This window comes from Heptranchias perlo, chromosome 1, assembly GCF_035084215.1.
Source record: "Heptranchias perlo isolate sHepPer1 chromosome 1, sHepPer1.hap1, whole genome shotgun sequence".
In the NCBI taxonomy this organism is placed as follows: Eukaryota; Metazoa; Chordata; class Chondrichthyes; order Hexanchiformes; family Hexanchidae; genus Heptranchias; species Heptranchias perlo.
The window spans coordinates 28,946,360-28,956,002 of NC_090325.1; the positions used below are offsets into that span (position 1 = coordinate 28,946,360).

The 9,643-nt window shown below is 43.9% G+C and overlaps 1 protein-coding gene across 2 annotated transcripts in view; it reads right to left on the reverse strand.

Moving 5' to 3' along the window:
- pstpip2 (proline-serine-threonine phosphatase interacting protein 2) overlaps window positions 1-9,247 on the reverse strand; it is a 130,083-nt gene extending 120,836 nt beyond the window's left edge. For both annotated transcript variants that reach the window (XR_010962680.1, XM_067982949.1), the window contains exon 1: window positions 9,061-9,247. Coding sequence is in view for 1 of the 2 variants with exons in the window: in XM_067982949.1 (XP_067839050.1) it covers window positions 9,061-9,093 (33 nt within the window). In the remaining variant the exon portion in view is untranslated. The remainder of the gene's footprint in view (window positions 1-9,060) is intronic.
- Between the last annotated feature and the right edge of the window lie 396 nt (window positions 9,248-9,643).

A 9,643-nucleotide genomic window follows, 5' to 3' on the forward strand; every position in this document is an offset into this window, starting at 1 on the left:
CGAGATTGGACGTGGTTAATAAACTCAGCACTTGACATGTCGGCAGTGTTCAGCAGCAATCAACAGAGAACAAAAATGCTGAACTGCATTACCAAACCAGTAGAGTTAAAGTCAGAGGAGATTACACTGAAACCTTATCGAGCTTGGGTCAGACCACGCCTTGAGTACTGGTGGTGTCTATTTTCATAACCAAGTCTCAAAAGAAACATTCTTGGGAAATGGTGCAAAGAAAAACCACAAGACTGATCCCCAGAGTCAAGAGAATTAATCTATGAAAAACCACTACAGAAACTGGAGGGGCTTTTAAAAAAAATAATGTATTAAAACAAACTTTTAACCATAACCCAACTGTGTGATCTGAAGGAAGAAAGGAAGGGAAATGCCAGACGCAGGTGGATACAGGCTTGAACGCATTTCTTGGTGAACTAATTGCGTCTGTTAATCCATGAAAAAGGTTGCCCCAAAAAGTTGGCCAAGATGGATTAGGATAGTTGTGAGGAGTCGATAATGTTTAGAAAGGGGGCAGGATTGAGAGGAGGTGGGGGTGGGGGGAGAGAAAGCCAAGAGTAGATCTGTAGAGAAAAGAGATGGGGAAAAAAAAATCTTCAAGGAAGTATGTGTCAGTTTTAACATGACTCATCGTAAACCACAATTCAGTCTGGTGCCAAATCCTTCAACTAAAACAACAGAGCCAATAAAACAAGAACGTTATTATTCCTCAATCTTACAAACTAAAGGAAGTAATACATTATCACACAACTCAAAAAAGTGGAGGTGTTTTCGGAATTGCATTTTCCTTTTATGTGATTGTATATGTTTCCCAATAAACTGTATTAACAGTAGGAAATTCCATACCACCCGACAGTTGAAAGTCATGTTGCATGACTAGAATAGTTCAAGTGTTTACATAAAATTTTAATCATTTTGGTTTGTTTTTTCCATCCTGAATGGTTTTATGGAAAGTAAGGAAAAACAATTAGTTTTGGCCCCCAAGACAATGTTGGGTCTCAGATTTGGAAATAAGGAGTAAAGTAGACTCTGCTGTCCAATTTTAAGGAGATAAATACTGGATGAGAACTCAAAATGGAAAAGATGTTTGTACAGTGAAGATTTTCTGCATCCTGTTATTTCTAACATGCTTTGTAAATCTGATTGAGTGTAATATTTATGACATATGTTAGTGGCACCTTATGGAGCAGTATCAGCCAAATCTTATCCTGTCTTACACTGGCAACTATTAATCTCGATGGTTTTGATCCTTTCTGTTGGATTCATTTAAAATGCCTTGCCAGGAGTTTACCTGACAACTAATTATTTGTAACAGGCTTCAACCCCACCCGATACCGCGTCATGGCTAAAAACATACCAACATACAAAAATGACAGGAAGAAAAAGACCAGCTGGTCCATCAAGCCAAAATCAAAACAAAGTCAGTCCATCAATATCTCAGATGTGACCTCGTTGAGGACCATCAGATCAGATGGATCTCAGTGGTGCTGGGAGACAGAAACAATAGCATAGAGCAGACCGTTCTCATCAGCTAGAGTAGCCAGTCTCATCAGGTTCACTGATCAGAATGCTTTTGGATTGTATAAGAGTCCAAAACCAAGAGATGGATTTTCACTACAGCCTGCCAAACAGGTGATAATGTTCAATAAGTGGCCTAATATAGACTTTGTAGAACAGTGAAGCTGCCAATGGTGACAGGCAAGATTAAGCCTTTCCTGAAGATTCCCACTCTTTTTGCAGCCATCTTCACCACTTATTTATTGCGTTATAGCTTGGATGTGATTACCAAGCTAAGGACCTTTGAAAATTTTAACCGACGAGAGTTTGCAACATTTACACTAGACAGGTGTCTGGGCAACACCACAGTCCATCTTGACAGAGCTATTGATTCAGCCCCAAAGATCGTATTTGTCCATCAACTGTCCAACTAAGTCCGTAACTGCCTGTGGTGAGGCAGTTGATGCTCACAGTCACCAACCATCCACTTTCTGAGTGGATGATTTGCTCTTTCGGCCTCTGGGCATTGTAGGTGAGTTGTTATGCTTATGATGCTGTATTCAGGCAGAGCCAGAAAAGCTGTTTTAAAACATAAGAACATGAGAAGTAGGCGGAGGAATAGGCCATACAGCCCCTCAAGCCTGCTCCGCCATTCAATAAGATCATAGCTGATCTTGGACCTCAATTCCACTTTCCTGCCCGATCCTCATATCCCTTGATTCCATTAGAGTCCAAAAATCTATCAATCACAGCCTTCAATATACTCAACGACTGAGCATCCACTGCTTCCTGGGGTACAGAATTCCAAAGATTCACCACACTGAGTGAAGAAATTCCTCCTCGTCTTAGTCCAAAATGGCCAATCCCTTAGCCTGAGACTATGCCCCCTAGTTCTACTCTCGCCAGCCAGGGGAAACAGCCTCTCAGCATCCACCCCGTCAAGCCCCCTAAGGATTTTATATGTTTCAATGAGATCCCCTCTCATTCTTCTAAACTCCAGAGAATATTGGCCCATTTTACTCAATCTCTCCTCATAGGACAACCCTCTCATCCCAGGAATTAATCTAGTGAACCCTCGATGCACCACCTTCAAGGCAGGTATATCCTTCCTTAGGTAAGGAGACCAAAACTGTACACAGTACTCCAGGTGAGGTCTCACCAAAGCCCTGTACAATTGCAGCAAGATTTCCTTACTCTTGTACTCCAACCCCCTTGCAATAAAGGGCCAACATTCCATTTGTCTTCCTAATTGCTTGCTGTATCTGCATGTTAACTTTCTGTGTTTTGTGTACAAGGACACCCAAGCCTCTCTGACCACCAATATTTAATCATTTATCATAATCTCACCATTTAAAAAATATTCTGCTTTTCTATTCTTCCTACCAAAGTGAACAACCTCACAATTCCCCAGAGTATACTCCATCTGCCACCTTCTCGCCCACTGACTTAAGCTGTCTATATCCCTTTGCAGACTCTGTGTCCTCAAGTAGACACTTGAGCAGGGATTGGGAGGTATGTTGTAGCCACAGATAACTAATGGGCTAAGGAATAATTCAGGACATTATTTTAAAAAAGCTATAGTGCAAATAGACTTGCAGTCCACCACCACATTCACTACTGGGAACAGCTAATAATCTTCAAAGCAGCCAATGCCATGTCACTCAGGCCACCCCAGTGGCTCCTCAATACTGATTAGAGGACATATTATCTGGATGGTGTTTGTTATATTTTTGGATTTGTTTTTTTTTAAATAGACAAAAATTTATAAATGATATTTATACTGCTTCCAGATTGTCCACCCAGACTTGTTCTCAGCCTCTGGGGCAGATCTTGACTTTGTGCAATAGTGTTAAACGGGTCGGCTGCACGTTTTATATCTCTCCCGATTTTTATTTCCATTGTAGAAATTTCTGTACCTGCATGTGAAGAATGCCCACCTGGCATCTATGGAAGTGTAACCAGTGTGAATTCTCACCTCAGGAGAGATGGGGAGGAAACTGGAAAGATCAGACAATACAGCTATGATTTTTTTTTAACATTTATGGAATAGGACAACAAATTCTGCAAGGGACCAATGATCACTGTGACCTGACCACTTGCAGCTTCTGTAAACCATTTTATTCTTCAGCCACATTAGATAGGCCTTGCATAACTACAAGTTAATTTAATTTAATAGTCTTCATGTTGTTCCTAACTAAAATTAGCACAAATTCTAATAATTTTATCCTCTATACATAGACATAATACTAATTCTAAAGCATTCCATCAGTGTAATGCTATCCAACTCATGCAATACTCTTCAGTGTGGCGCACTCCAGCCCGTCCCTGACCCTCAGGGCGCTGCACTCCGGCCCGTCCCTGACCCTCAGGGCGCTGCACTCCGGCCCGTCCCTGACCCTCAGGGCGCTGCACTCCGGCCCGTCCCTGACCCTCAGGGCGCTGCACTCCGGCCCGTCCCTGACCCTCAGGGCGCTGCACTCCGGCCCGTCCCTGACCCTCAGGGCGCTGCACTCCGGCCCGTCCCTGACCCTCAGGGCGCTGCACTCCGGCCCGTCCCTGACCCTCAGGGCGCTGCACTCCGGCCCGTCCCTGACCCTCAGGGCGCTGCACTCCGGCCCGTCCCTGACCCTCAGGGCGCTGCACTCCGGCCCGTCCCTGACCCTCAGGGCGCTGCACTCCGGCCCGTCCCTGACCCTCAGGGCGCTGCACTCCGGCCCGTCCCTGACCCTCAGGGCGCTGCACTCCGGCCCGTCCCTGACCCTCAGGGCGCTGCACTCCGGCCCGTCCCTGACCCTCAGGGCGCTGCACTCCGGCTTCTTGCAATATCTGCCCAGACCTGTCACGTCTTTCTCATCGAGGGTTCATTCAGAATGAGCTCCTGGTGTGTAATTTGCCAGTGATTGGTAGCTTGCTGTTTCGGATGGAATATCTGGTACTGCTTAAAAGGGAAGTGTATCTTTGGTCCAGAAAAGTTTTGTAACAGTTGTACAATATTGCATTGGAGCAGCAGCGTGTCATAACACCAAGGTTTTTGAAGCAGCAGTTGTCCTGGTAGAAATGGGGCACAGGAATGTTCCTAGTTTGACATTTCAGGCACCCACCCCATCGGATAGGCATCCAGAGTGCTTGGTGGTACTCCATAACAATGCTGTGCCAACCATTCAGAAGACCTCACTCCAAATGCAAAAGAAAATTGCAGAACTGACAATATTATCTAAGGTGAAGGTACCTACCATTACCACACAGTAAACAGCTGAGCAAAGCACGTGTGCCATAAATGTGTCCTTGCACTAAGGCTACCTTACAGCTCTTTGAATGCTTACCATATGTGTTGCTTACCATATGTGTCTGTCCACCCACAGGCTATTTGCAGTGGCAACTTTTATCTGAAATTCTTCGCACATTGACACCTTCAAAGGGCATCAACCAAAATATCCTTCTAACAAAATCTAGTGGTATGATGCGTGTACTCATGCCCAAAATGGCCTGCAGGATGGTCACTTGAGAATCACTTTTATGTGCTTCTGACACTTCCAACTTCCATTCATAAAAACCTACAATTTCCACAATTACAACATCTAACTGCCATCTGAATGATTCAAGAATTTTTATCCACATCACCCTACCCAGAAGACCAGTCCAGATTTTAATCACTCAGTAGTGGTAGCACTCTCGCTAGTGAGTCAGAAGGTGGGTTAGGGTTAGGGTTAGGGTCCCACTCCAGAGACTCGAGCACACAATCTAGACTGACACTTCAGTGCAGTACTGAGAGAGCGCTTCACTGTCAGAGATGCCATCTTTCAGATGAGACGTTAAACCAAGGCCCCATCTGCCATCTCAGGTGGACGTAAAATATCTCATGCTACTATTCGAAGAAGAGCTGGGGAGTTCTCCCTCAGCCAACATTACTAAAGAAAGATTATTTGGTCATTAGCTCATTGCTGTTTGTGGCATCTTGTTGTGTGTAAGTTGGCTGCCGTGTTTCCCCACAACAGTGACTGCACTTCAAAAAAAAAAGTACTTCTTTGGCTGTAAAGCGCTTTGGGATGTCTGGAGGTTGTGAAAGGTGCTATATAAATGCAAGTTCTTTCTTTTCTCTGTGTGAAGAAGTGCTTCCTGACATTGTCCTGAATTTGCCTTTTACCGTTTGTACATATGTCCTCTTATCCGATTAACTTTAAATAACAATCTGGATCAATATTTCCTATTTCACATTATTAATGTTTGTTTAACCTTCGGGAGGCTGCAAGGGTGTAAGGGTGTTTCTCACACTTTTTAAAAATGAATCATATTACGTGCATGAACATGATATGTGTTGTATAAATCTGTTCCTCAAGATTAAAGATCACACTAATACTAAAACAAATGTATCTTTACAACACTGCAAAGAGCAATAGTATAAGAATCTGCTGGTCAAGAATGACATGAACCAGAAATAAAGCTGATCTCCCACTCTTCTCCGCTATTTTGCATTAGCAACTTATTTCAACCCAACCTCAAAAGAAAGCATCCTCCGTGGCAAAAGTGTGATGATTCTTTATACCAAAATCTACTTATGGATGAGACACGGGGTTAGTGCTGGTGCCATGTTCCAGGTAAATTCAGTGCCTTCCTTTGTGCCCATTAATAATTGGCAATCCAGACTAAGTTTTACTGAGGATTCCTAATGGTTCCACAAAAATTTTTATCGCATTCAGCCGAGCTAATTTAAAACACAGACTCCAGAGGTAAAAGGTCAGTGCACACTGTGCCAAGTCAGTGACCCGATACTGTACCACTAGTTACTGTACCTTAACTTCTCCCAACAAGGATTTTGAGTCATGCCACATAGTCATAAAAATGGCAGGGAGAAGCACATAGCTGGTCTGTGCCACCCTTCCAGCTGGAGGTGGCCAGGGAAAGAGGACTTTACAGTTCACATCACAGAGCATTCTCATTACACTGTGGAGCACAGACTTGAAATATCAGCACAGGTAGGAGGAGGATCACAGATTTAAAAGTGGGATCGCAACATTACTCCCCTTAGGCACCAACACCTGACCTGCTGTTGAAAGTTTGCTCTGCAGTGGGCACTTTATCTGCCACAGTACAAATTTGCAGAATCCAATTTTCTAAGTTAAATTTGTATTGTTTGGCACTGTGATTGAATTGCAAATCTCATCATTGCACCCATCTACTTTGATGAACACAGGAAATGGTCTTCACCATTGTGATACTGCCCCTATCACCACAGAAATCTCAGTGCACCTGGAAGGTTCATAGTTTTGGGGCAATTTCATTAAAAACATCTTTTCCTCACAGTGAAACCTGGAACTAAGGCAACCCACAAGACACATTAAATCACAATACATATGGCTGAGGAAGCAGATTTCAGTTGTTTCAACCTACAGTTCCTCCCATCATTTCCCATAAGCTGCTTCTTAAACAGTGGTTTTTACCTCCATGACCTTACCTCAGAGGTTCATTCCATGTATTGATTACCCTGTGCAGACATCACTCCTAAATTTACCTTTTGCCAGCTTGCACCCAAACCCTTTTTCTTATTGTCACAGTAAAGCTTAAAGAAATGCTCAGATTTACACTGTCTAGACTATATTACATATGGTTAAGGACCATATCCAGAGAAACACAGCCAATAGCGACCATTGGACTTCAGAGGTAAGGTCATGGAGGTAAAAACCGCAGTTTAAGAAGCAGCTTATGGGAACTGTAGGTTGAAACAACTGAAATCTGCTTCCTCAGCCATATGTATCGTGATTTAATGTGCCTTGTGGGTTGCCTTAACTTCAGGTTTCACTGTGAGGAAAAGATTTTTTTTAATGAAAAAACAATGAGTATCCATCATGAAAGTAAAACAGAAAATGCTGCAAACACTCTACAAGTCAGGCAGCATCTGTAAAGTGGGCGGGGGAATGTTAACGTTTCAGGCATTACCCTTCATCATACTGGCTTGCAGAGTGTTTCGAGCATTTTCTGGTTTTGATTCAGATTTCCAGCGTCTGCAGTTTTTTTTATTTTTCGGGACAATGAGAGGAGTGCCATGTTCAATCTTCCCCAAAAAGGTGATCATTTCAGGGGATAATTAGGTAGAACCTTACTGAATGAAAGGGCAATGAACACAACAAGACCATCGCTCTATTAAACCGAGGATGAAGCTATTCTTACTAATCTTCAGGAAAAAACATTCTCTCTCTCCCCCTATCTGAGAGAGATGTACCAACACACCTACCAACACACACCCACACACACCAATCTACCAACACACACCCACACACACCAATCTACCAACACACACACCAATCTACCAACACACACACCAATCTACCAACACACACCAATCTACCAACACACACCCACACACACCAATCTACCAACACACACACCAATCTACCAACACACACACACACCAATCTACCAACACACACCCACACACACCAATCTACCAACACACACCCACACACACCAATCTACCAACACACACCCACACACACCAATCTACCAACACACACCCACACACACCAATCTACCAACACACACACACACACCAATCTACCAACACACACACACACACCAATCTACCAACACACACACACACCAATCTACCAACACACACACACACCAATCTACCAACACACACACACACCAATCTACCAACACACACCAATCTACCAACACACACCAATCTACCAACACACACCAACACCAATCTACCAACACGCACCAATCTACCAACACACACCAATCTACCAACACACACACACACCAATCTACCAACACACACACCAATCTACCAACACACACACCAATCTACCAACACACACACACACCAATCTACCAACACACACACCAATCTACCAACACACACACACACCAATCTACCAACACACACACACACACCAATCTACCAACACACACACCAATCTACCAACACACACACCAATCTACCAACACACCAATCTACCAACACACACACACACCAATCTACCAACACACACACCAATCTACCAACACACACACACACCAATCTACCAACACACACACACACACACCAATCTACCAACACACACACACACACACCAATCTACCAACACACACACACACACACCAATCTACCAACACACACACCAATCTACCAACACACCAATCTACCAACACACACACACACACCAATCTACCAACACACACCAATCTACCAACACACACACACACACCAATCTACCAACACACCAATCTACCAACACACACCCACACACACCAATCTACCAACACACACACACACACCAATCTACCAACACACACCAATCTACCAACACACACACACCAATCTACCAACACACACCAATCTACCAACACACACCAATCTACCAACACACACACACACACACACGGAAATCATAAGAGTAAACTATTCCTTCAACCCCCAACAGATATACGCGAGCCTCGAGAACTGCTGGCGGCCCCTCTCACTCGCGGGGCGACCCTGTTACCAGCTTCTCCCCAGACACCATGTTCCACACAAGGTCCAGCCACTTCTGGTCTTCTGGTCTCACTCACCCAGAAGTTGTCCCTGAAGCGTGACTCTCTCATGTTCAGGTTAAATGCCAAGCCCGGTGGTGCCGACCCGTGCGCTAACACTGCCCCAAAGTCAACGAAGGAGTTGTTTTTAAGGAGCTTGTCCTGTCCTGACAGGTTTGCGAGTATCACTGTCTGGAAGGCGATCTGAGTAACAATGTTCGTTTAGTTCCCTTTCGGCTGCTTGACGCCTTGACCACCAAAAAACGGATTCCTCTGGGTCCTAACGCCTGCTTCACCTTTTGTACCGTGTGAGAAGTGTAAGGAATCTTACAACACCAGGTTATCGTCCAACAATTTTATTTTAAAATCACAAGCTTTCGGAGATTATCTCCTTCGTCAGGTGAGTAGTGTGAGAAGGACACGGTAGATCCACCTGATGTTATTTTTATTTTAGTTGGGCAATTTTCTGTTTATTAAAGCGAGGAATGTCAGTGGTGAACAATGGGACAATTTTCTGTTTTGGGCACCCAATATGTTAGCATTAGGCACTCCCAGGTGAAGTATAGTACGTTATAAATATTAGAATAAAGTTACCTCTATTTTGACACAGCAATGTTCCTTC